Source organism: Hippocampus bargibanti, linkage group LG20, assembly GCF_051943395.1.
Source record: "Hippocampus bargibanti isolate YZ-2025 linkage group LG20, ASM5194339v1, whole genome shotgun sequence".
NCBI lineage: Eukaryota > Metazoa > Chordata > Actinopteri > Syngnathiformes > Syngnathidae > Hippocampus > Hippocampus bargibanti.
Window position 1 is genome coordinate 5,893,411 of NC_142753.1, and position 27,392 is coordinate 5,920,802.

Here is a 27,392-nt window from a genome sequence, read left to right on the forward strand (position 1 = left end):
GGCTGTCAGTGTCCGACAGATACTCTCCGGCACCAGGCTGCTGGAGTCCACCTACGTTCCCTTCGCTGGCCACCTGCCTTTCCCAGAATAAAACAAGGCAGTTAAAAAAGGTCCATAGGAACTAAAGGAATACGGCTGACAGCAGTCCATCGCTTCAGGATCAAGTCTACTTCCTTTACCCCCCCCCCCCCTCCCTCTACTTGACGACGTTTGTTTGTTTGGGTTAGTTACCAGCAAATTGAGCAGCTCTCAGCAACCCCCGGGAAAGCTGGCTACCACTTGCATGGATGCACCATGGCCACGTTTGTGTGCAGGGTTCAGTTTTTAGACGACACCGATCCGTTCAACAGCACCAACTTCCCGGAACCCACCCGACCGCCTCTGTACACCTTCAGGGAGGACATCCCGCTCATCAACCAACTCCCTGGCATCCACCGGCTCCTCAAGGCTCCGCACAAGGTACCCTATACTTTTATTTGAGCAAAGTATACATAAGGTATCCTGTGCATATACATTATGTTATTAGCCTTGCCAGCATGCACTATTTTCCGGTCCAGGAAAAAAAAGTATATTCCGGTGTATAAGGTGCATCCGAAGGCCTGGATTATTTTCAAAAGATGGCCCTGCGCCTTATATGTGAAATAATATTGAGCCACAACAGGTCTCACAACTACTGTTAGCACCCACTGACTCCATTACCCCCCCGCCTACCCCCCAGAAGAAATAGTGCGTAACCCCAGTCTCTAATATAGCGCCTTACAGTATATGATAAAAGTTTGAAAATACAGCATTAATTGGGGGTGTGCTCTACTCTGGTGCGCCTTATACACTGGAAAATATGGTATATATTATATTAGAAATGTATTTTCATTCATTGAAGATTTGCCTTATAGTGCCGCTTATATGTGGAAAACGTTTGAAAAAACACCATTCATTGGGGGTGTGCCTTATACTCCAGTGCGCCTTATACACCGGAAAATACGGTAATTTTATTTGGATTGAGTATATTCCATTTTGCTGCTTATTTTTTTGAAAGTTCTACATGCGCGTGCAACATTCTCACCGTCCCCTTTCGAAACCGGCGGCGTTGTTTTCGCTGATATTTAGACCTGCATTTTGTCTTTCATCAATGCGGGCAAAAAAAAAAAACACAAAAAAAACAACGGTGAGATGAAGAAGAAATATTTACACCTGCACTTTTGTCATTTTCAGACGTTTATCTCAAAATATGCTGATGCATAAATATAGATTTGTAATTTGCCATTGACAGGTGCTAGGGCAGTCCTTATGAGTGTGACCACTTCACACCCCTGACCCCCACCTCGCCCCAGCTGCCTCGTTTAAACTGGACAGGACATGAGCCCAACAAATAGCCTGACACATTGGTGTGGAGTGGTCAATGTCAATTTATGACGGCCATGTGAAAAAAAGCAAAAATGCCAAGTTCAAGGTCCAAAAAGAAACCCGAGGGGGGAAAACTCCCAAAAAACAGCACATTCCTTCCCGGCCGCCCAAATATGTGACATTGTTTTTACTGGAAGACAAACATTTGAAGGTGTATATTTAAAAGCAAAAAAGTGAGGAGAGTCAAAAATGCCTGCACAAAACTCTGACAGCAAACCGACTTTGGACAGCAAAGTGGTTTTCCAGACCAACGGATCTTGAGCTGCCCCCCCCACCCCCCATATTTAAAAGCCGCAAAACAAATGAAAAATGGCCCACAGCGCAGAAAAGCTTATGATTACAACCTTTACATGGACAGATGGCAACAGCTTGTGTTCGTGTTTGCAATTTTGCTGCGCGATGGCAACTGGATACCGCCTTTAGATTATAGGGATGAAACTGAAAAGTTGAACTTTTTTTCTCTCACCCTCCCCCCACCCCTGTCCAATTGCATTGCTCGAGTATAAGAGCCTCTACTGGGATTAAGTTATTGAAAAATGACACAGTCACCAGTGGCTTTAACACTTTATAATGTTGATTTTAATTCATAACTGATAGACAGTGTTTTGTCAACACAAAATACCCCCCCCCCCCCCCCCCGTCCCTGACCCCTATCCCCTTTCTCTCAAAAAAGCTTCTTGTGTTATTATGTTGTGACAATGCTCACGGTCAACTGGGGTGCGCATAAAGTATAGGTCACTTGTCCCAAAATTCCTGCGTAGGCTGCATTAAGGCCTCAGGGGCAGGGGGTGTGTAGACTTTTGCTAAATGGGATTTTGTACTACAAGTGATTTATAATCTGCCATTACAATATCAAGCTGGGTAGTTACGTATAGTATTATATCATCTAATATTCAGTATTGAAGTGATGAATAATGAGATCCCCCACTTGTATTAATGCCGCACCGTTTTTTTGTCAGACGAGTGCATAGAAAGAATAGTCGGATTCACCTTTCGAAGGAGACTTCATAAAAGGAAATATAAGCATCATTTCATAGAGACGGTGTTAACGTTTTGAAGGAGATGCCCCCGCTGACCCCCCCCCCCCCACGAGTTATATAAGGAGGTCGTTTTCAGTGCGGGAAACACAAGCCCGCTTTGTGTTATTCTAACATGGAAATAATTACTCGTCTTTTTGGCTTTTTCTCCATTTTGGGGAAAGTTTGATTAAACGCATGTAAATAATACTTGCTCCCGTGTGTTTCTGGGCATGGCCCAGTAGCAACCTTCCAGTTGCTACTGGAACCGCATCCAGTCCACCCATTGGAGAGATTTCATAAGGTGAGACCCTTTGGATGGGGTTTAGTTCTGGGTTCAGTGTGCAAAACGAGTAGAGCGCAAAGAAAGACTCGCAGTTGGTGGTGTTCCGCCAGCGAGATTAAAGAAAGCTCCGCCCGTCTCTATTTCAAGGATTGAAACGCGGCCGCGAGGTATTTGCGGAATGACAGCGCGCGGTAAACGTGCTGAATCATTTTGGACATGGAATGGTGCACAAGAAACGCTTTTGTCTTATTTCAACTTCAAATTGGGGCAGTGGGGCAGGACGTGATTAACAGCCCCCTCTCTTCTCACCCCCCAAACCCCCTCACCCCCCTAGCTTGGTCAAACAATGCTGCATCTTAGCACACCTCACAAGGCGCGAACAATAACAGCACAAAGTTATGCAGTTTGGTTTCAATACAGGCGGGGCGGCACAATGGCTCTTATGTCACTCATGCACGGCAAGATTTGGATAATGGCCAACCGTCAGGTACTCACGAGCAAAAATTGCCTTCGGTTTGAAAAACTATGGCGGCAAACATGGAAACGCCGCCCAGCGTGCATTTTAACTCATTAATTGCCAGACTGTGCAAAAAACGTGTCTCTCACTCCAGTGCCAGGGTTTTTATCATTGTCACTCAAATTCCAGAACCCTCAGAAGATTGAGTTTTACGACTACAGCAACATTCAATGCAGCATAAGAAACCTTAGACTCTCTTATTTCATCAGAAAAAAATAATTTATTCCTAAATGATATGGGTCTGGAGTTATATGAGTGTGAAATGAGAGCTGGTGTCCAAAATAAAATGCAATACATACATATTGGTTTATATAGCGCGTGAACAACAACGGAAGCTGGAACAAAGCGCCAACATGGAAACAAAAATAGGGAAATGCTGCCCCCTTGTGGAAGGGAAAAACATTACCAGAGGTCTGGCCAGCGCTTTATCGGCACCCAAGCATGAAAAAAAAACAAACAAAACCTGAATAAATTCAGGAATGGCGCTCTACGTCATATTTTCAATTGCTGTATAAATATGTGAATGGCAGTGAATGAGGTATTCTGCTTGAACGATTAAAAATGAGTTTTTAATTGCGGTTGTGTCTGATTATGTTTTGCCTTTCCACTGTTGTTGGATTAGGATTTGGCTCAGATTAAAACGCAAGAGGAACTTGAACAAGGCCCAACGACGGCACCATTTTTCTCGCGGCCTGCTCTCAGTTCGGAATAATCTCTGACCACTAAATGCGACAATGTCCGGATAAAACTGCCCTTGGTTTCACGGACACACCTCCCCTTGAGCTCCCGGGTGGACGCAACCTCGAGTATATATAGCAGAGTTATATTTATGCTGTGAGGCCGACCGACGTGCCGTCTCTCTTTCCGAGTGCAAGGGGTGAAGGGGGCGAGACAAGAGGGTGCCCCAGAGTATTCACGACGGGTCTTGTGATCAACACCTGCCCGTCCCAGTGTGTCGTCATTCTCCTCAACTGTGCCGTGTTACATTTGGCATTGCAATTTCAGAGTTGCAGTCTCGTGTCTTAGTCATACAGGACTGGTTAATTGAGGAAAAGGTTTCTTCAACCATCATCTGGACTTCTTTGAAGGTGTCGGACGTCCCGCTCCTCATCCGAAGAGCTTCGTCAGAAATTAAAGTTGTGCGGCCCTATATCCCTAATGGATAGAGGTGGCTGTGCCAGATCTTTGCTCTCATTGGTCCCTGCTTTAAGGTTGGAGAATCAATGGAGCCAATCTGACTACCTCTATAATATTCTATCCCTGGCTCTGGTTTCACCTCATTAGCCAAACTTTAGTTTGCTGACGAATCTCTTCGGAAGAGGAGCGAAACGTCCTTTGCAACGGAGCGACTCTGACACATAAAGTACTCGGCGGTACTTCACATCAAGTAATAGCAGATGTCACAACTGCATTCAGCGTCTTTTTTACAGCGGGGGCAAACATTTCCGTACACACATTGACACCCGAGACACAGCCCGCATCTAATTCAAATTAAACATACCCCCCACCCCACCCCCTTTGTTCATTTCTGGTTTGTGTTTTATGGATGTACTGCCTGTAGTTGTACCCCCAACAAGTAAATTCCCCAGTACATAAAAACAAAGCCACATGAAAAAAAACAAAGCCCCCCGACCCCACCCCCCTGTTGTTTAGACCCCATCTGAAAAACACGCAACAATATAGTGGTGAGCGGGTATTATGTTCTCACATGAAAGCATTCTCTCTGCTGTTCGTACTGGGGCGGGTGGTGGGGGATGAGAACCACCCAAGACCGTGACCCAAACGGTTCAACACATTCTCCAATTGAATTTGAACTCATTCACTGCCATTGGAAATCTGTTCGGGTTTTGTTTTTTTCTTGTTTGAGTGCCGATAAAGCGCTGGCCATTTTTCATTTCCACAAGGGGGCAGCATTTCTCGTTTTTCCACATTAGTGCTTTGTTCCAGCTTCAGCTGTTGTTAAAGCGCTATATAAACCAATATGTATGCATTGCATTGTATTTTAGACAGACACCCTCATTTCAAAATCATATAACTCCAAACCCATATCATTTAGGAATTAACTCCAATTAACTTTTCTGATGAAAGAAGAGAGTCTAAGATTTCTTACACTGCATTGCATGTTTATGTAGTCCGAAAATTCAATATTCTCTGGGTCCTGGAATTCGAGTGACAATGACAAAAACCCTAGCACTGGAGTAGTAGACACATTTTTGCAAATTGTCTGGCAGTGAATGAGTTGATGTGACATTTAGTTTCCCTAAACCACCTTTGCTATTCTGATCTATTTCCATAGCTCGATGACTGCGCGCTGCAGCTTTCCCACAATGGAACCTATCTGGACCTGGAATCTTCCTTGGCGGAGCAAAGGGATGAGCTGGAAGGATTCCAGCAAGATGACACTGGGTGAGGCACTCTTTTGATCATAATCATCAATAATCGTTTGTCAACAAATCCTTTTAAAGTCGCTCACTAAAAGACGCGTGGATCAACTTGCAACATCACAATACAAAAATAGGAAATAATCATAAGCAGCTTCATACCGATTTCTTGGGAGGAGCAGTTGATGGAAACAATGAAGCACCGTGGAAAAACCTTCTTTCCAACCCAGCATGCACTAACTGTGCATTTGTAATATTGAAGCACCTGTCAGCCGTCTCTGCTAACGATGTGATTATTGACCTCATTAGTTGCTTTTTTGCTTCACCTTGATAAACCACTTCCATGCATAAATTAACTTATTCACTGCCAGACATGCAAAAATGTGTCCATTCCAGTGCCAGGGTTTTTGTCATTTTCACTCGAATTCCAGGACCCACAGAATATTGAGTTTTAGGACGACATAAACATACAATGCAGCGTTAGAGACATTTGACTCTCTTCTTTCATCAGAAAAAAAGTTAATTCCTAAATGATGTGTGTCTGGAGTTATATCAGCTTGAAATGAGGGCAGCTGTCCAAAATACTACACAATACATCCATATTGGATTATATAGCGCTTTGCTGAAGCTGGAACAAAGCGTTAACATGGAAACAAGGGAAAAGAAAAGGAAAAAAAAACATTGCCAGAGGCCATGGCCAGCGCTTTATCGGCACCCAAGCATGAAAAAACAAATCACGAAAAAATCTACATGGGTGAGATGTTATGTAATAAGGCAAATAGCATTCTTGCAGTGAGTGTTTGCAGCAGTTTGTGGTATGCCGGCGGCAACGCACAAAGCAAAGAGCAAATGACAAAACCCACGCCGACGTGTTCTTGTGTTTTCGTCTCGTGTGTCGCCTTTATCAGCCATGATTGCGGATGACAGACAGGTGAATCAAGGCGGGACATTTTATTTTTCTTAAGTGGCCGCGATCTGGAATAACTGGTTGGATGGGAACAACGTCGCGTTCAATCAATGCGGATTTCTTTTCATTTGAACAAAGGTCATGGTGAATTGATGACAGGCGATGAGTCATGCGACGGGGTTGGGTTGAAAGCAAAAATATATGTGACAGGTTTGGGGATGGCTTGATCGAAAGTAGCCTTTCACCTTCGAACTTTGTGTGGGTAAATCTTAAATTACAAAATAAAAAACTGAAATACGTTTGTATAGGCTCTCAGTGGTCCATCAAAGAAAATGGTTAGCAGCACAACTTTAGTTCACTGACGAAGCTCTTCAGCGAAACATCCAACACCTTCAAAGAAATACAGATGACGGCTGAAGAAACCTTTTCCGAAAAAAACCCCGAAATATTTGTTTCTCGTTCACTGTTTTATACACCAATTGATCAAAAGAAGCTACGTCGGTGCAGAAACATAAAATCATAAAATCTCCCACGTTTATTTTTAATCAGTTAAGTAGTTTCTGCCTAATCCCGATCATGTAATCCTCACGAGCAAAACAGAACCCAGGCAGAGTTTGTCGATCTCGCAGCTGAGTTGACAGTAAACAAAAGAAAAAGGGAGAAGGGCACAACATCCCCAGTGAAATGTTCCACAGTGGAAAAGAACGTCGGCTTGCAGAAGTGTCCATATTAATCGCAATGTGTATTCACATCTCTCAACAAAAATCGTCAGGTGTATTTTGGTTTGTGTTTTAACTCACAACGCCTTGTGGGTCAACAGGGGGGTTTTCTGAGCTCGCTGTTATCATAGCAATGGTTTCCCCGGGAATTCCCAGAGCGTGGAAATGATGCGAGTCAAAGATTAGCACCCGGTCGGATGATAACAGCCGGCCGGCTGGGATTACACCGGAGAGTTTGATTTGTTTGTGCAAAATATAACTGTTATGTACCCGTTTTGTTTTTTCTACAATATGTGACTATATATGTATGTCGACATGTCAAGTGGGTTGTGTTTACATCCTCTAATGTCTGATGGCTATCAACAAAATGACTAAATCCAGCAGTAAAAATATATTTCCATAACACACCAAAATATATAAAAATAAACAAATAATTCAATAAATAACAAAAAAACTAACTAAATACCCCTGTAATTAATTAAACAATTAATGAAAAAAATAATTACATAACAAACTAAACAAATAAATAAATAAAACAAATAATAAAATAAATCCAACTAATAAAATTAATGAAATAAAACTAAATAACTAATTAACTTTAATGAATAAATAACATTAATACGATAAATAAAACTAATAAAATTAAAAACATAAATAAATAAAATAAATACAATATATACAATAAATACAATAAATAAAATAAATACAATAAATCAAATCGATACAATAAATAAAATAAATACAATAAAAACAAACATTGAGATGAGATATCCTTTATTCATTTGTGTCTCATTGAAGAAATTCCCAATTCACAGCAGCAAATTTATGAAAGGTAGATCACAGCATTAGCAACACCACTCATGCTAAAATAGTACTCATGTCACAAAATATGGATAAAATGAATTCAAATACAATTTTCCAAAAACAAAGAATGTATTTCCAAAAGAGGCAAATAACAGGGAAAATTCAAATGAACATCATGCATAGTTGTTCAGCCACCAATTAAAAAAAAACTAAAACAAACAAAATCCAGGAAACAGGACATAAAAAAAACAACAACAATTGTGACAGTGGATGAAGTACACTTTCTGACAACAATATGAATGAAAAATTACAGGAAGGAACGCAGGTCCTTCAATACATACTGTGAGGGGATAATGAGGCACAGCTGGGCAAGACAAGAGAGAGACACAAGGAGGCCGATCAAAACAGATGAAAGTGAAAACCCAACATACGGGAAACAAAAAGCTAATTGCATCTCCACAACAACAACAAAAAACTCAGCGTGAAAACTCAATTTTTAATGACGCTACAGTGTTGATTAAAAAGTCTGCACACCCCTTCGCAAAAAATCTATTATTTTTGTTTCATTTTTTGTTGTTGTTCTTATCATCAGTTCACAAACCCCGAATGCCGTTGAAACGAACCAACAACGTATTAATGTGTGTTTTTATTCCCTGTCAGGTCCCGAGGAAAAAAGCACAGTGTCGTTTTACGAACCCAGCTGACCGTCCGCGTCCATGCCTGCATTGGTGAGCACCGTTGCAACACGCATTGATATAAACAAACGACCCGTATCCGTTCGACATGATGCTCAACGACACAAAATGACAAAAAGAAAACAAAAACAACAAAATAAAAAGAAGGAAGGCTCGTAAAAGCACATGCTGACGGCTGCCGACTCGGGCGCCATCTTGGACTCCTTGATGATGATGATGATGATGATGATGATGATGATGATGATGATGATGATGGGCAACAGATGCTTCCATATTGGTAGTTTCTACTCTGTGTTGTCCCCTTTTGGAAAATCCCATGCCTCTTGGCAGTTTCAGGGCTAATTTTTGATCGGAAAGAAATGCCGCGGCATCCGCTGCTGTGACTAAACTGGAAAAATGGTCGAATTGGAGAAGATAAAGTGTCTTGTGAAATGATAGCTTTCCGAGGAAAGTGGTCATTTCAACAACGCGGGGATCCTTTTTGGAATCGGGCTCTTGTCCATTTGTACGTCGCCAAGTGTCCATTGGTTTCTTTACCAAGGGTCCAACTTGCTCTTTTCATTTTTCAACATTGTGCCATGGAAAACGGTTCTTACGACGTTTGTGTAAGCTCTCAGTCGTACAGGAGTGGTCCATCGATGAAAAGGTTTCTTCAGCCGTCATTGTCGATACATTGTAAAAATGAAGATTGAAAAGAGTAATACATTGGGGAGATGAAAGAAATTCTCAAAAAACACTATCAGCATCGCATGGAGATTACTAGTGGGCCTCAATCTGCAGTACAAATGCACCTAAAAGCTAGCAACCACAAGTTAAAATCTTAGCGAAAGAAAATAGATGCTTTGAAATGGGAGTAAACAAAGCTATTTTTAGAAAACAGCAAAACCCAAAATCGCCATGGTGGTGTGAGGTTTAATTTGGATCGTGCTTCCAACACACTTCTGAGATCGTTACCACTACCACATAGGCTTAGTTATGCTGATGAGGTGATACCTTGTGCAAATGGGGCAATCAGGCCAGTTATAGACCATAATCAGTCAGGACAATAGAAGTAACCTCAGGAAATGGTCCTCTGCTCCCCCCAACCCGAGAGCAGAGACCTGTCATAGCAGAGGTCTGGCACCGCCACCCCTGGACAGTAGGGATATATATTTATAGGGCCAGAGCTACCAGCAACATTTTAGTTCGCTGACGTAGCCTCTTGGATAAGAAGCGAAAGATAATGGCTGAAGAAACCTTCTCATCGGTTCTTACGACGTTTAGTTTTCATTTTTATTTCCAAATACGTGGGACTCAGTCGTAGCCACTTAGGGGGAAAATTAAAAATCATTAGCATGATGATATATTTCCCTTGGTGCGTTTTACTTTTTTCTCACTCTCCGAAAGGAAATTCTCCATCGTCAAATTGCGTAAAGTAAACAAAGTGTATTTTAGCAGTGTCACGGAACTCTCCGCCGGCACACAGGCCATTTAAATATCTTATTACGGTACAAGGGCTTAAATCTCTTTTGCGCGGATTCTCCCGAGAGTATTTAGTTGCCGTTTCCTGCCCTCTTTCCAAAAGCATTAAATTAATCTCTATCGATGCTTTCCTTCACACAGCTGCTCTTCGTCAACCCGTCCACCACCAACGTCAGATACTTTAATGGAGACGGAAAGCTCCCCTTTGACAATTACTGTCATTGAAAAAGCAGAATCTTTTCGTTAGCAATTTATGTGTAAAAGCGGCCAGAAAATTCACTATAGAACAAAAGTAAGGCGCAAAATTTGACCGGTTTGGATAATTTTGGTTTAATTAAGATGTCCAAACACAGCATACTAAACATATTAACAACTAAAAATGACGATTATCATACTGCTCGATCACAGGTGTCCGAGTCAACGGCCAAGGGCTAAATATGGCCCACCACATCATTTTTTTTTCGGCCCGCGAAAGTAAATCAAGCGTGTCACGTGCCATGTTGCTTGCTAAAGTCTGAATCAAATTTTTAAATTGTCCCATGTAAGCCACAATAACAGTCCTTCAGGGTGCTGAATCCTATTTTTGTGCAACTCCCAAACCACAAATGTAAATTTTTCTCTTCTAAATAACAACAGATCAGAAACCTGTAGGCTGTTGTCCAAATATTCAACTAAAGCCTCCTAGTGAACAGGCCACATTTATATGACAGCCCCTTTGAGGGAGTTGATTGAGTGTAGGGATTGGCGTTGTTGGCTAAATCCTTTTCTTTCACCGCGACAGCGCGCATGCCCTGATGGGAGATTACGCAACGTACATTTCGGCTTTCCGAAAAGCGACATGGTGCTTGGAGTTTTTCAACATGACACAAACGCTTCCTCCAAGTGTTTTCAGATATCACATACTGGACAACAATCCTTCACTAGGACTTTGGATCCCATCTTGGTTTTAGCGGGAGAGATTTTTGACCAGCTGGAGTCAAATCTACAGAGTACAGCGTCCATTGCTAAAATCTGTCATGGCCAACAGGCTTCTAAGCAGCGCAATGAGGTCTGGTTACTTTGGAGTTCGATGGAGAAGTTAGCACGTCCACTCTTCTACTCCTTTAGCTCTCTGTAATCCTTCTGAGGTGTTGACCTTTAAATCGCTTGAGTAGTGGTCAGCATTTTATCCGCTAAATAAAAAAAATCTGTCACATTCAAAGAACGGCATTGCTTGTAGAATCAATATATGGTGTTTCCTGATGAAAGGATCATTTACGTTCAGATTTTTTTCTAAATGAGCAACGAAAATTGTATTTGCCGTGGATTCATTGGTCAGATCTGTTTTCCCAAATTATCTCTGGTAATCCCGTGGTGGGCACTGGCACTAGAGTGCCAGTTTTAAACCCCCGTTTAAAAAGTTAATTTTAGTTCTCCGGCAGGGTTGTTACAGGCCTAAAAACAGACCGGTAGAGAAGAGGTGGTTCCGGAACGGGGCTTGGAGTGGCTACGTTATCTTTAGAAAGCCACAGAAGCATGTGAAGAAGGTCACAGGGGTCGAAAGTACCTTGAGAAAACATGTCAATTCCACTCAGGATACCCAAGTAGAGTTATGAAAGTCCGGAACTCCACAGTTGTGACTCAGACTACCTACCATCCGCTGCCTTTATTGTGGGAAGTCGTACATGGTCTTTGATTTGCTCTGCATTTGCAAACAAATCAACAACTGAACAAAGAAATATACATTGGGAGAATTTAAAAAGATCAGTTATCACAAGGATATAAACTGCACAGGTCCAACTGAAACGGTGGTCCAATTCCAAGTGGCTGTTTGGTAGCGTCTTGTTGTCGAGTGCAGCCTGGCATTGAGCGACAAGGAGAGAAAACAGCTGGTTCTGACAGCGATTTATTGAGATAAGGCCTGGCAATGTCATGGTGTGACAGGGAGATAACGTTTGCCAATGGCTAAGCTAGGATAGGGGGCTGATGGGGAGGGGGGGGGGGATGGATGTTGTCGAACAGGACATCTGCGGCTTTGCGGTCAGACACATTACGGCAGAGCCGAATTGCTGCTTTGCAATAACGCCATTCCGAGGTTCGTTTGCATCATTCAGTCTACTTTGAGACAGTATGCAATTTGGTTCTGGGGTGGGGGTGCTTTTGTTGTCTGTGGAGAATTGTGGATTGTACCTCATCCATACATCCCATAGCAATTTCCACAACATAATGACGGGGTTCCAAATTCTGAACTTCCACTTCCCTGCTTCAATGGAAATTAGAACAAACTCCTGTCACGTTTCGGTTTGCGAGCAATGGGTGGCACTGTGCTGGTCGTATTTATCAGTGACAGTTAATAGGACTCCCGGGGCGACCATTCATTGTTGGGTTATTGTTTATTTCACCCTGCCAGATTTGTTTTGTCTTGCCATGGTTTTGTTTGCTACTTTGGACTTTTTTGTTCTGCTGACTTTGTCGTTTAAGATTTTGTTCCTGCTGACTTTATTAAATACAATTTGTCAAATACACCCCTCCTCCCTCCTGCCTGCTACGGTTGTCATTTTTATTTGCTATACTCTACTGTGTACCTCAAGTCATAAGTGGGGTATGTTAGTGTGATGCTATTTTAAGCGCGTAGCTTACGTAGATGTCACCATCTGCCTCACCCCCACCCCCCACAATCCACACACACATACAAATGCAAGCCGGATCAGGGTTTACCGAGCCAAAGAATTCCGTGTTTGAGCTAACATTTTACTATGATTCAAATCTGTCCAGTTTCAAGCCAGAGGGAAGATGATTTCAAGTATTTTCCAATATTGTTAGTAACTTTACTTCACTGGCTATATATTTGTACACTGTTTTGCATACTTCCGCCTTGCAAAGTAACGCCGTTGTGCGTCAACAAAGTTATTTTTGCTTGCATGACGTCTCTATCTGTTTTCCTACGAATGAGAATACAGGACGTCCTCGTCGACGTAGTGAAAAGGAAACACAGAGGGGGGAAAAATGTCTCGCATAGTTTCCCCTTCACCCTCACCGCCGAGCCGGGAGAGGCCACATGAGTCATGGTGAGGTATTATGGATGGAGGTGTAAAATGGTGGAAGTAGCGGAATCATTCAACGCTAGGCGGAAAGCTCCAAATATGTATCGGAACCGTTGCTGCTGGCTTGGTGCGTTCGTTTTCTGTCGTCGTTTTGCCATTCAAACAACTTCTCGGGCATGGCTGAAGTATTTTATTTTGTCATCTGCCTTTGGGTGGAATGACAATAACCCTTTTGGCTATACAAACATGTTGCATAACCAGGATACAGAATGAGAACGATTTGCTTCTACAATAGAAACTATTCCTGAAATCTGATTTAACTTGCCGTTAGAAGACAAATTGGATAAAAAAAAGTATACCACAAAGTTTGATGGAGGAGTATAATTTTTTCTCAGCAAATGTTTAAGTGTTGGGTGAGCCACCATTGTTTTCATCCAAAAAGTTGTAAAAATATATTTGTTAAAAAAAACACCACACTGGGTGTTTGTCTTTCACTGTCACTGCATGCAACATTTGAAATATCTCATCTCATCTCATTTTCCGTACCGCTTATTCCTGTTTTTTTTATATATAAAAATATTTTTAAATATATATTGGTTTTAAAAAAACCACCACTGTTGGGGTTTGTTTTTCACTGTCACTGCATGAAAAGTTTTTAAAGTAGTGTTGTTAAATATATTTGTTAAAAAATACATAAAAAAAATAATAAAACACCACAATTGTTTTTGTTTTTCTCTGTCACTGCATGCAGTGTTTAAAATATATTTGTTAACAAATAATAATACTAATAATAATAATAAAACCAACACACCATAGTGGGTGTGTGTTTTTCACTGTTGCTGCATGCAATTTTGAAGAAATATATTTGTCAAAAAAAAAAAAATAAAATGTCCTTTTGCACTATCGTAGCAGAGATTAATAACAATGAAAGCTAAAACTCCAAAACTTGAGGTTTTAAATCAGCGTCCGCATTGTATGGAAGAAGGACATATATCACTTCATGTGTAAAGTCTGCATTTTTACTCACAGCCACTGAGCGCGTCACTGCAAACCTCCGCCTCATCTGTTTTAATCATTTTCCAATGATTACATAATGCAATAAAACATCAGGATCACCACAAGATAAACAAAACCGAGCGCGCGCGGGACACGCTGCATGATTGGGGTCCAATCCAATAGTTGTTTTCTTTGTTTATTTATTTTTTTAAACTGATGATTGGGTTTAGGAGCTTTGCGAGAAGAGCAAAATGGATTGAGAGGGGTGAGGGGAGCTCGTTCTCAGAAAAACTGGTCAATCCGTCAGGAAAGGAAACACACATGAAAAGACAAAACAAGTACGAGACGCACCTGTTCGAACTTTGCAAAATTCGGGAATTGAAAAGCGCCATTTCCGAATTTCTTCGGTTTTTATTTTTTCTTGCTTGGGGGCCGATAAAGCGCTGGCCATGGCCTCTAGCAATGTTTTTTCTTTCCACAAGGAGGCACCATTTCTCTTTTTTTATGTGTTAGCGCTTTATTCCAGCTACAGGTGTTGTTAAAGCACTATATAAACCAATATTTGTGTATTGCATTGTATTTTGGACAGCCACCCTCATTACAAGCTCATATAACTCCAGACCCACATAATTTAGGCAATAACTCTTTTTTTCTAATGAAAGAAGACAGTCTAATGTTTCTAATGCGGTATTGAACATGTATGTCGTCCTAAAATTCAATATTCTCTTGGCCCTGGAATTTGAGTGACAATGACAAAAACCCTGGCATTGGAGTGGACACATTTTTGCACATCATCTGGCAGGGAATGAGTTAAAGATTAACGATTAAATTTAGATTAAAGAAAAACATGTATGTGCTCGTCATGTTATTTCCCCTCTGCTATTTGTCTGACATGCGACATCGATTTCCATGTAGGCCGAGGCCGGTCGATGAACAATGAGCGTGAGAAGTGCGACAGGGTGTGAGAGGCAATGACAAAAGGTGGGTGGGGGTTGTTTGAGCGACAACACTGGAGCGCTTGTTTCACACGTGGACACTAAAATCTGGGAGGGGAGCGTTTCCCACAATGAGTTGAGATTCAATTCTAATTAGGAGGCGAGACATGGGACGACGGTTTCGAATAACTTAGCGCGGCTTCGATTTCTATTTTAAAACAGGGGGATCTTGAAGGTTGACAAGAATTCATTCAAGGGAGATTTTGGTCCCTCCGCCCCTCTGCCTTCCCCCTTGGGGAAAGACTTCCAGAGTCTAAAATCGTAAACCACTTAAGCTGGATCCAATCGCAGGGTCGAAAGAAGCCTTACTGATTCAGTCCTGTCCACATTATGAACATTTGCATAGAAGCTTGCACATTTTTTATTTTATTTTGCATATGCCCTGTCGGAAAACTCCATCGCCATTTGCAAAATCAGCAACCTCCAGCTCTCCCCCTGATGGGCCAAGACCAACAGAGAGAAAATAGACGGTCGCAAAATAACACAGTTGTCCTCCCTCTCGTCGTCACGGCCTGCCAAATGTTCCTTTTCTGCCTGGCTTTGACATGAAAATGTCATCCAGCATTATGATCCACACTGAATTAGCCTCTGAGAGATGGATGGCTTATTTTTATTTCCCTGACTTCGAAACTACACGCTGGTGAACATTCGCTACTCGCTGGATGTTGACGCAACAATCCTCTGATCTCCTTTGGATTATTAAAACAAAAAAAATGTCATTTTAAAAATTAATGCAAGATGAGTTGCCGCAATAATTTGGACTCTCAAGTAAGTGGCATGAAAAGTGCAGTTGTTGGTTAAATATAGTCCAAATTATTTAGTCTTATAACTTCTTACATGCAAAATCAACTTTAATTTAATGTGGTGTACCTCTGGGCTCAATCTGTGATACACTTTCATTCACCTCATTGAACGAATGCTATTTTTTTTTCAATTTTAACAAAGAGACTAAAAAGGACACATATTTACCGTGACATCATAATTTAGATTCAGACTTTGAAGAATGCACAAATTTGGGCGCAACATTGGATCATTATTTTCCAGTGTATAAGAAGCATTGGAGTATAAGGCGCACCTTCAATGAATGAAGTTTTCCAAATATAATATAGAAATATATAAAAGTTTTTTTTAAATATAAGGTACAGCACATTATAAGGCACTAGAGTAGAGGCTGTGGTTACGCACTAGTTCTGCTGGCAGTAGTTGTGAAACCTGTTGTGGCTCTTTTGTGTTACTTCCCATTATAAGGCGTACCGGTGTATAAGGCACAGGGTCATCTTTTGAAGAATATCAACGCTTTTGGGTGTGCCTTATACACCGGAAAATACGGTATTTATGTATATTTTTTTTCTTTTATTTTGTCATTCCAGAACCTATAATGGGAACGGTGTGCCAACAATGTCAGCCTCAGTTGACTCGTGTGAGAAGTGTGAGTAGATGTGGTGTAAAATGCTGGGGGATTAGTCAAAGCTGAAGGGTCACCACGCTAATCTCATTAGGGTGGGAGAAGGAGGGATCTCAGCACTCCTGAGCGATTTACTGTGGCAGGGGCGGGGAAATCCCTCCCGCTGATCGTTCGGAGAGAGAATAAATCTTCTTTTGAAAATCAAACACAGGTAATAAGCAGAAGTGTTGCTAATTGTGCATCACTTCTGAATCCACTCAGCTGCCCAAGGTCACTTTGCTCGGCTTCTGTTTAGGAGTCACGTGACCAGTTTCTGGCAAACGGGCCTTGTTTTTATAGTTTGCCCCATGCTGAATATTCCGCTGTATCAATCAAAAGCTTTATCAATCATGCTTACATGAATTAATCACTGTCAGTAGGTACTATAGCTTTGATTGCATTTAACATTTATATGGTCAAAGGAATATATATTGCTGCATGAAAATAAAAAATAAAGTATAGCAAAATTACATTAGATATATTGTAATTGAATTGAATTGTATTTAATTTTATGTACTTTAATTAACAATATATTAATTTAATTAATAATAAAAAACAAAAAAATAATTTAATTTAATTAATACTAAAGACAAAATTTTAATTTAATTTAATTTAATTTAATTTAATTTAATTTAAAAACCAAAGGGGTTCTTGCTCAACCTCAGTTTAAAATGGATTACTATCCTATATTGGTTATTTTATACTCTGTGCAGTGGAGCATTAAAATACCCCCTGGTGCACATTTTTAAGGGAAAATGCCCCTTAAAAATCAACCACAGACGTTTATAATCAAACTCATTACAGCAATAGCAGCCCATTGTGGGGTTTTGTTTTTGTCTTGAAATTTGAAAATCTATTTTAAGATGGAATTTGGGATTAAATTATGTGATGAGGTTGCCACAATGCAGCCAGCGCCTGTGAGGTCGGGGTGAAGAACTACGTGTCCTTTCAGAGAGAAAAAAAAAAGACAGTCTGAGTTTGAACCCAAAACGTGTCATCCAGCCTGCATCCACATTCCGCACGCACATAAACGCCTCAAGTACAAGTACAAGTCACACTGACACATCGCAGCCAGTGTTTCAGGTTTCCTTAAGACAATAATAAAACGCGTGGCCGAGGGAAAAATGAGAGCCGGGTCTGTGTAGGCCACGTGGACAGTTTGTGTAGTTATTTTCTCTCTCTCTGTGTCTCTCTTTCCTGCCTCTTCTGTGTCTCCCTCCCCTCAGCATTTCTCATCTCATGCTCATCTCATGCGAGGGGAGAAACAAACTGTGCTTCCAGTTTAATTAAGTGTTGATCTGCAGGTATGTTGAGGAACCTGCATCGTCACACCTGTGATGTAAGGGGCAAAAGTAATGGGACACGTGGCCTTGAGCTTTCCCTGGCCTCCTTTTGCAGCTTTTTACAACCTCCGGGACGTTTACTTCCCATTATAAGGCGTACCGGTGTATAAGGCACAGGGTCATCTTTTGAAGAATATCAACGCTTTTGGGTGTGCCTTATACACCGGAAAATACAGTATTTATGTATATTTTTTTCTTTTATTTTGTCATTCCAGAACCTATAATGGGAACGGTGTGCCAACAATGTCAGCCTCAGTTGACTCGTGTGAGAAGTGTGAGTAGATGTGGTGTAAAATGCTGGGGGATTAGTCAAAGCTGAAGGGTCACCACGCTAATCTCATTAGGGTGGGAGAAGGAGGGATCTCAGCACTCCTGAGCGATTTACTGTGGCAGGGGCGGGGAAATCCCTCCCGCTGATCGTTCGGAGAGAGAATAAATCTTCTTTTGAAAATCAAACACAGGTAATAAGCAGAAGTGTTGCTAATTGTGCATCACTTCTGAATCCACTCAGCTGCCCAAGGTCACTTTGCTCGGCTTCTGTTTAGGAGTCACGTGACCAGTTTCTGGCAAACGGGCCTTGTTTTTATAGTTTGCCCCATGCTGAATATTCCGCTGTATCAATCAAAAGCTTTATCAATCATGCTTACATGAATTAATCACTGTCAGTAGGTACTATAGCTTTGATTGCATTTAACATTTATATGGTCAAAGGAATATATATTGCTGCATGAAAATAAAAAATAAAGTATAGCAAAATTACATTAGATATATTGTAATTGGGCACAAGGCGGGGGACACCCTGAATTGGTTGCCAGCCAATTGCAGGCACACAAAGACATACAACAGTCACTCTCACACTCACACCTAGGGACAATTTGGAGTGGAACGCGGGTCCGGGGAGAACATGCAAACTCCACACAGGGAGGCCGGACCGGGACGCGAACCGGCGACCTCTGAATTGTATTTAATTTTATGTACTTTAATTAACAATATATTAATTTAATTAATAATAAAAAACAAAAAAATAATTTAATTTAATTAATAATAAAGACAAAATTTTAATTTAATTTAATTTAATTTAATTTAATTTAATTTAAAAACCAAAGGGGTTCTTGCTCAACCTCAGTTTAAAATGGATTACTATCCTATATTGGGCATTTTATACTCTGTGCAGTGGAGCAATAGAATACCCCCTTGTGCACATTTTTAAGGGAAAATGCCCCTTAAAAATCAACCACAGACGTTTATAATCAAACTCATTACAGCAATAGCAGCCCATTGTGGGGTTTTGTTTTTGTCTTGAAATTTGAAATTCTATTTTAAGATGGAATTTGGGATTAAATTATGTGATGAGGTTGCCACAATGCAGCCAGCGCCTGTGAGGTCGGGGTGAAGAACTACGTGTCCTTTCAGAGAGAAAAAAAAAAAGACAGTCTGAGTTTGAACCCAAAACGTGTCATCCAGCCTGCATCCACATTCCGCACGCACATAAACGCCTGGCGTGCACACACGACGCTCCAAGTACAAGTACAAGTCACACTGACACATCGCAGCCAGTGTTTCAGGTTTCCTTAAGACAATAATAAAACGCGTGGCCGAGGGAAAAATGAGAGCCGGGTCTGTGTAGGCCACGTGGACAGTTTGTGTAGTTATTTTCTCTCTCTCTGTGTCTCTCTTTCCTGCCTCTTCTGTGTCTCCCTCCCCTCAGCATTTCTCATCTCATGCTCATCTCATGCGAGGGGAGAAACAAACTGTGCTTCCAGTTTAATTAAGTGTTGATCTGCAGGTATGTTGAGGAACCTGCATCGTCACACCTGTGATGTAAGGGGCAAAAGTAATGGGACACGTGGCCTTGAGCTTTCCCTGGCCTCCTTTTGCAGCTTTTTACAACCTCCGGGACGTGCGAAGTCTTGTTTTACCTCACAGGGAATCGGGCCACGCTTGAAATCTTATCACAACTGCTGACGTGCTTCTGATAGACGGCAGATGTTTCAGTCAAGGTTACCCTGACAGCTTTCGCTCACAATTGTCACCCCGACGGTCTTTGTGTGGGTGGCGAGTGAGATCCAGCGGCACAGACGAAGCGTTCCCGGATTCTGACTTGAAAGGGAACTCAGAAATGGTGGCAACAAAGTCATAAAAAGTGGTGCAGGCAAGCTTTTATGGTCCTCATAAGGAAATGATCACTATTCTAAAGTGCATAACAATTAGGGTAACGCTTTGACCTACAAGCCTGGCTGCCATCTGAGAGAGGAAAACAGTGTTTCGATGCTGCCGAATTTGACACGAACACAAACGGCATCCGACATGCATCTTTTTTGGGAAACGGGAATACAAAGCGATCCGCACAAACGAGACACAGGTTCAAATATCAAACCTCGGAACTACGAGGCAGATGTGCTAACAGCAAGTTTACCATGCTGCTTTTGTCCCCGACCGGTTTCATTTTGATCTTGATGCCTGGATCAATTATTTTTGTCAGCCGAGCGCCGCCTAGGCTTCATTCATTTCGAATGTTTGATGATTTTGGCTACCGTTGCCATCTCCGGCGGAGAACGTTGAGGCGGTTCAGTATCAGTATGTCAGAGTGTGTCAGGTGAGGGATCGAGTGTAAATCAGCATCAGCAATCAGCAGAAAAATATCATTTGTTTGATCAATAGTTTTTGTCTCCGCCACAACAGTGAAAGCAGTGTTGCTAACCAGGGAGTTAGCATGCTAGCAAAATAGGCTTTTTTTAACTAATAATAAGAGGTTTTATTGATAAGTGACCGGCTTTCAAAACCCGCAAGGACACTTTACAGTATCAGAATCAGAATCAGAATACCTTTATTCGTCCCGCAATGGGGAAATTTGTACATACATACATACATACATACATACATACATACATACATACATACATACATACATACATACATACATACATACATCTATCCATACATATGTACAGTACATAAATACCGTGCATACATACATACCGTACATACATACTGTACATACATACCGTACTTACATACTGTACATTCATTTTTTTGAAATGCTTGTCACAGAATACACAGTTTTCAACACCCGCGAGGAAATACAGGTCTCATGTCAAGTAGGCGTGTTATGCAAAGTGCCTCTTATCCAATCAAAATGTTTGATTGTGATTTGGTGCTTTTTTTGCAGACACACAGGCGCGTCATTCTTGGTGTGGAATGATAATGATTGTGACCCTGGCCGTGGGTGAACCTCACTTGGTTCAGTGATTCTTACCGCTCAGCTCCAGACGGACACACAGACGAGCGTCGCAACCTTGTGAACTTGTACACATACGGGATGGTGCTTTTTAATCTGCTTTTCGCAAAAAAAACTTTCCCTTTCTGATGTCCCAAAGTATCACATATGGTGTAACAAAGTCATCAATATCCTATTTTTGATTTCTTTTTTTAATTTAGGAAGATGGACAAGCTTAAGTAGCATTGGAGCGTTATCAGGACTGAATCCATTTCGTCCTGAGTACTTTCCATGTCGTGACCTGAATACCTCACTGCTGAAACCCAGCCTGCGGCTCATTAACATTCCATTACAACTCTAATCACTGCTGCAACGTGTACAAGTGCAAGTGTATGTGTATGTGTGTATGTGTGTGTGTACGTGTGCGTGACAGACTGGGGGGCGAGAGGTCATACATTGAGGCCACGGCGAAAGTGTGCGCCGTCGTATCGAGTGCCAGCGGCTACCGGGGCACTGACGTGTGCTGATGAATTCCATCCACTCACACTCAATTTATTGTCGAAATCTTTGAACATCTGAGCCTCATTTTTTTATTCCATTAAATATTTAAAGCCAGGGGAATAGTCGAAAGCTGCCAAAAAGAAAGCGCTATTTTTAGCTTTGTTGAATCATAACGCTTACTAAGCACATGTATGGTTTTTGCTCTGGCTGTGTCCCTGCAGAAAAACTGTACAACTCCAATGGACGTGACTTGAGGAGAGCGCTGTTTTCCCTCAAACAAATCTTCCAGGTAACGTGGACCGAAACTTGTTGTCGCGCCCATGACCTCTCGGTCGAATTGTTGGCAACGTTGCATAACATTTTGGTAACTGCGATGGCCGCGCTCCTCATCAACATGCTGTTTTTTTTAGTATTTCTTTTACTGCTTTGTGCTTTTCAGTTTACGTTTTATTTTTAATCCCGAACATTTGAAATGAGACATCTGTCCTGTCTGCTGTTAACATTTTTGAGAGTATAAAAGGTCAAGCTCTGGTGAGCTATTTATTTTATTTCTTTTCACAAGCCTGTGGGGAAAAAAATGCTTTGTTTTGATTGCATAAACGTCTCGTGAAGGCTCGCGAAGGCGATGGAAGTTGATAAGAGGGAAAAATAATGCTAGGGTAAATAACATAAGTCCCATCTCAAAACCCACCTATTTAAAATCACATTTTCTGTGTATCTCTCTATTTTGTTTCTATTTATAATTGTATTTTATTTATTGCATTCTATTTGTAATTGTATTTTATTTATTATAGTACCTATGCTTATCTGTGACTTTGAAGTGACCTTGAGAGCTTTGAAAGGCACTTAAAATGTAATGTATTATTATTATTATTATTTTATTATTAATAATCTGAAATAATATAAATAATTTATTACATATATATGTAATAATATAGAGGATTTTTTTTTATTTTACATATGTATATATATTATATTTACATTATTTTCAATGGATATATATATATATATATATTATTTTTCTTTTTAAAAGTATTATAATATATATTAATTTATAAATTGTTCTCTGGAAATAGCCTGTCTGTGGCGTATGTTGCTTTCCTGTTGGGTTTGAGAACTTCATGAACTTGTTGATCTTGTTTGAGTCATTAAGGTTGAAAAGGCAAGAACAAATTGTACAAATTGCCTTTGATTGGTACAAAAAAGAGTTTCTGCCCCCTGCTGGGATAGAGAAAAGCTGCAATTTGGAGAAAGAAGAAGCTTGTTTTGTGATGTTTTTCGTTTTTTTTTCTGTACATCAGGATGACAAAGACCTTGTCCACGAGTTTGTGATGGCCGAAGGTTTGACGTGTCTCATTAAAGTGGGCGCAGAGGCCGACCAGAACTACCAAAACTACATTTTAAGAGGTCCAGAAAACTGTTACATGGGGCTAAAATAAAAAGGACAAAGTCCACATGGTTTAATAGTTTTGAAATGGCTGCACTTGACTAACTTTATTTTTTTTATGGTATGTGTGTTGGTAGCTCTGGGACAGATCATGCTGTATGTTGACGGTATGAACGGCGTCATTGGTCATGCTGAGACCATCGAGTGGCTTTACACGCTAGTCGGGTCAAAGGTAATAAATAAAAACATTCCCCAAATCCAAAATGATTTGGTCCAGGACAAAAGTCATTTCCTGTCTTCTAGTTCCGCCTGGTGTTGAAAACGGCCATGAAACTGTTGCTGGTCTTTGTGGAGTACTCGGAATCCAATGCGCCGCTTCTGATCAAAGCCATCGCCACGGTGGATTCCAAGAGAGGTGAAAACAACCTTTTGGAATCTGGGTTGATTTTTTTTTTCGTAGGTTGATGATGTGAACGTATGTGTCTAGGTGTCACAGCGTGGTCAAATGCCATGGAGATCTTGCAGGAGAAAGACGGTGTGGATACCGAGCTGCTGGTCTACGCCATGACTCTCATCAATAAGGTTTTCCAAAGATCATTGGACACCGTTGAAGCGTCTTCTGAAAATATTTTGACTCGCAACGCTGTCCTTTTTTTTGTTTGGTTAGACTTTGGCCGCCTTACCAGACCAAGACTCCTTCTACGACATGGTGGACGGTCTAGAGGAACAAGGAATGGAGACAGTCACTCAAAGACACTTAAATCGGAAAGGCACCGATCTGGATTTGGTGGAGCAGCTTAACCTCTATGAGGTTTGTTTTTGAATCGTGTAAAAAAAAAAATTACAAAAATGAGCGGCGCTCCCCTTTTGTGAACAAATTGTTTCATTATTCACCCACCAGTCCACTCTCCGGCACGAGGATGGCGACGACGACGGCCAAACTCCGCCGACGGGTCGCCGAGACCGGCGGCGAACGAGCGTCGGGGGTGGAGATAAGCGATGCGGCTTAGAGAGGAGGCGAAGCCGCAGGGCTTCGTTGGTTCGATCCGGGCAGGCGTCCCCGTGCAGTCCTGCGTCTCCTCAGAGGATGGGTTTTCACCCCTTTAACGGACAGAGGCCTGAGGAGATCAGCGAGAGGTGAGGGAGATGCAGACAAAGGCGAATTTACCTCTTCCAAGACATGAGAAAAAGAAATCTAACTGTTTTAGCGAGTTATGTCAATCTTGTACAGGTGCATAACGATTTTCATTTTTTAAAGCAAACTCCCAGACTTAAAATGAGTTTTCCAAGATTTTCTATCGATGAGGAAGGCAGTGCGGAAAATGAGTTTTCCAAGATTTTCTATCGATGAGGAAGGCAGTGCGGGAGGTGTCCACCAATTAATGGTGTGTGATGGACGTCACAAAACGGAATGACTGGCGTCATATGTTCATGAAATCGCCGCTTCGTCGTCGTTTTATCTAACCCTGCCATGAAATGATTGCATCTTGAATGCATGGATGCTTCAATCAAGATCTGCCCAGATGTTGTTCTGTCACCCATCAAAAAATGCTAATTGCTCAGCATTTGTTATTTATTTATTTGTTGATTTGTTCATCTGTTTTTTTTTGTTTATTTATGTGCACATGTATTTATTTATTTATTTATTTATTTTAATTCATGAATGTTTATGTATTTGTTGTTTTTTATTTGTATTTATTTATTTACTTGTTTATTTTATCATTGTTTGAATAAGATAATTTATTTTATTTATTTGTTCATTTGTTTCTTTGTTTATCTGTTTTTTTTTTTTGTTCATTTATGTGCACATGTATTATTTTTTTATTGATGTAATATTTATGTTTTTTTTCATTGATTTACTCTTTGTTTTTATTTTTATTTATGTGTTTATTTATTTATTCATTTATCCATTGTTTTAATTCATGTATCAATTTATTTATATTTATTTATGATTGCATTTATTTATTTATTTATTTATTTATTTATTTATTTATTTATTTTTATTTATTTGTGTATGTGTTCGTGAATGTGATTATTTATTTATTTATTTATTTATTTATTTATTTATTTATTGATTGCAACTTTACCAATCCGACTGCCTCATGTCTTTACATATGCCTACCTATGCAGAGACCAGATTTGCATGACATGTAAAACCATCTGGTGGTACTCCGAATGGTGCTCGAATGATTTTTCCTTCATATTCTGTGATGTCACCATTTTTATCTCTTTGTTTTGAACCTTGCATCCACTCTCCCGCCATCCACCTGCGCATGTAATCAAACCTCCTGTCTGCCCCCCCCCCTGCTTCCTCCCTCCACCCGACTCCTTCCCCATAGAGATGAGGAATGTGAGGAAGCGGTGATCAAGCATTATCAAGAGGATGAACCTGCCTTGACCGAGACCGATTTTGATGAAAATGATGACGCTTTTTTGCCTAGTCAGAGTAGTTCCAGGTACAATGGGTCCAATTATGGAGTTAATCCAAATTAAGAAAAATTGGGAGCTTATCGAAAAAGGTTTTTCAGTTGGTTTGGGTTGCCATCGCCGCTGACCTCTTGTCCCAATTTTCTCTCCCTAGCCCGGTCAGGCATCTTCCGTCAATCGTTCAACGGACATTCCAGTCTATCACCATCACCTCAAAACCCGTACATGAGCGAGATGCCGGGTATTGGAACGCATCTCCACCGACGAGCACCCCCTCCACGCCGGTATCCCCTTCCCCGGCGCCTCCCCCCCCCGCGCCATCCCCCTTAAGCGCCCCCTCGCTTCTGGCCGCCCTGTTGGCCAGGAAGAGGGCGACCAGCACCGTGCCGGCCAGCAAAGAGATCGGCCCGCCATTGCGCGGCGGGTCCCGTTTCTCCCCCGAGCAGCTCCCCTACAAGCCCCACTCGCCCTTTCACCTCTTCTCCTACGATCTGGAGGACGAGACATTACCTCAATCTCCACCCAAAGCCTGCATGGAGACGGACAGTAGCACATTTCCAAGGTCAGAGGGACACCCGGATTGGAATTTCTCTTCCTGAGGCTTTTTCTTGGTCTTTTCTTCTTCACAATGTCCACTTTAGCGAGTGTCCACTGATCTTTTTTTGAGTCACCTCCTGTCACTGAAAATAAAATGGCTTCTGTACTTCTGCTCGAGGAATCACCTTCACTCCCATTCACTTTTTCCTCTTATTTTTTTCACTCTTCACTTGTGGGCCATTATGGATCTTCTCTTCACTTCTTAACATTTGCATTTGCACACCGTTTTTTTTTTCACTTTCTCCCTTTGCACTTGGATCTGCTTTTCAAAGCATTTTAAATACATATTCTGTCTTTTCTCGGAAAATGATGGATCGGTGCACCTGATTGGACACTCCAATGTGGAACGGCAAGAAACATAGCCACAGTGAAACTAATCTTGCACATGTATAGTAAAATGAAAGCAGAGACCCCCATAACCCCCCCCCCCCCCCCCCCGGCCTCCAATAACACTTTCTTGCATCGGACTGGTCAGTTGACATATTACTTTCAACGAATAACGTTTTTTTTTTTTTCTTTGTTTTATTGTCCCTCAGGCCTCCCCTGGGAGGGCTCCTGTCCTCCTCGTACCGGCAACATCAGGAGTCCTTGGCGGCCGAACGGGAGCGGCGGCGTGAGGAGAGGGAGGAGAGGTTACAAAAGATCGAGAGAGAGGAGAGGAATAAACACAGGTGATGTGCATACTTGTTGTTGTTTTTTTTGTTTGCCATTACCTTAATGTACAAGGGGGATATCGTACCACTTTATTATTTTATCATTTATTATTTACTTATTTTGCCATCCCACCCCTAAAAAAATACATACATACATACATACATACATACATACATACATACATACATACATACATACATACATACATACATACATACATACATACATACATACACACGTACGTACGTATGTAAATAAATAATAATCTGTGCATTTATGATAACATCAGAATTGATCACGATTTCCAAATTTTTAATTGTACTTTTTGTCACTGTGTGTGTCACAGCCGAGGTTATGTGGATAAAATGGAAGAGGCCAGGACGGCAAGGGAAGAACGGTAAGCAGCCAAAAAAAAAGAATAATAATGCAACATCCACAAGGAACTCACTCATGAGTTTTCCCATATAAGCACCGACAAGAATCCAAAACAAGTGCATGAACTTTGGGAGCTTTATGATCCTCAACTCCTTCCTGTTTATTTGCGGTATGCACAGATTCCCTTTCACAGCAGCATATTATTCGTCAGAAACATTTTAATAGGAAGTCGTACATAACGCA

The 27,392-nt window shown here is 41.2% G+C and overlaps 1 protein-coding gene across 6 annotated transcripts in view; it reads left to right on the forward strand.

Annotated features, from left to right (window-relative positions):
* fhod3a (formin homology 2 domain containing 3a) overlaps window positions 1-27,392 on the forward strand; it is a 34,510-nt gene continuing 7,118 nt past the window's right edge. For 2 of the 6 annotated variants that reach the window (XM_089023242.1, XM_089023241.1), the window contains exons 1-14: window positions 1-459; window positions 5,520-5,629; window positions 8,695-8,762; window positions 21,931-21,998; window positions 23,011-23,116; window positions 23,234-23,328; window positions 23,400-23,511; window positions 23,584-23,678; window positions 23,764-23,907; window positions 23,998-24,233; window positions 25,436-25,552; window positions 25,678-26,085; window positions 26,657-26,791; window positions 27,121-27,171. In XM_089023242.1, the coding sequence (XP_088879368.1) occupies window positions 295-459; window positions 5,520-5,629; window positions 8,695-8,762; window positions 21,931-21,998; window positions 23,011-23,116; window positions 23,234-23,328; window positions 23,400-23,511; window positions 23,584-23,678; window positions 23,764-23,907; window positions 23,998-24,233; window positions 25,436-25,552; window positions 25,678-26,085; window positions 26,657-26,791; window positions 27,121-27,171 (1,910 nt within the window). In that variant the 5' untranslated portion in view covers window positions 1-294. The remainder of the gene's footprint in view (window positions 460-5,519; window positions 5,630-8,694; window positions 8,763-21,930; window positions 21,999-23,010; window positions 23,117-23,233; window positions 23,329-23,399; window positions 23,512-23,583; window positions 23,679-23,763; window positions 23,908-23,997; window positions 24,234-25,435; window positions 25,553-25,677; window positions 26,086-26,656; window positions 26,792-27,120; window positions 27,172-27,392) is intronic. The other 4 variants (XM_089023237.1, XM_089023238.1, XM_089023239.1 and 1 more) reach the window with 3 other exon arrangements.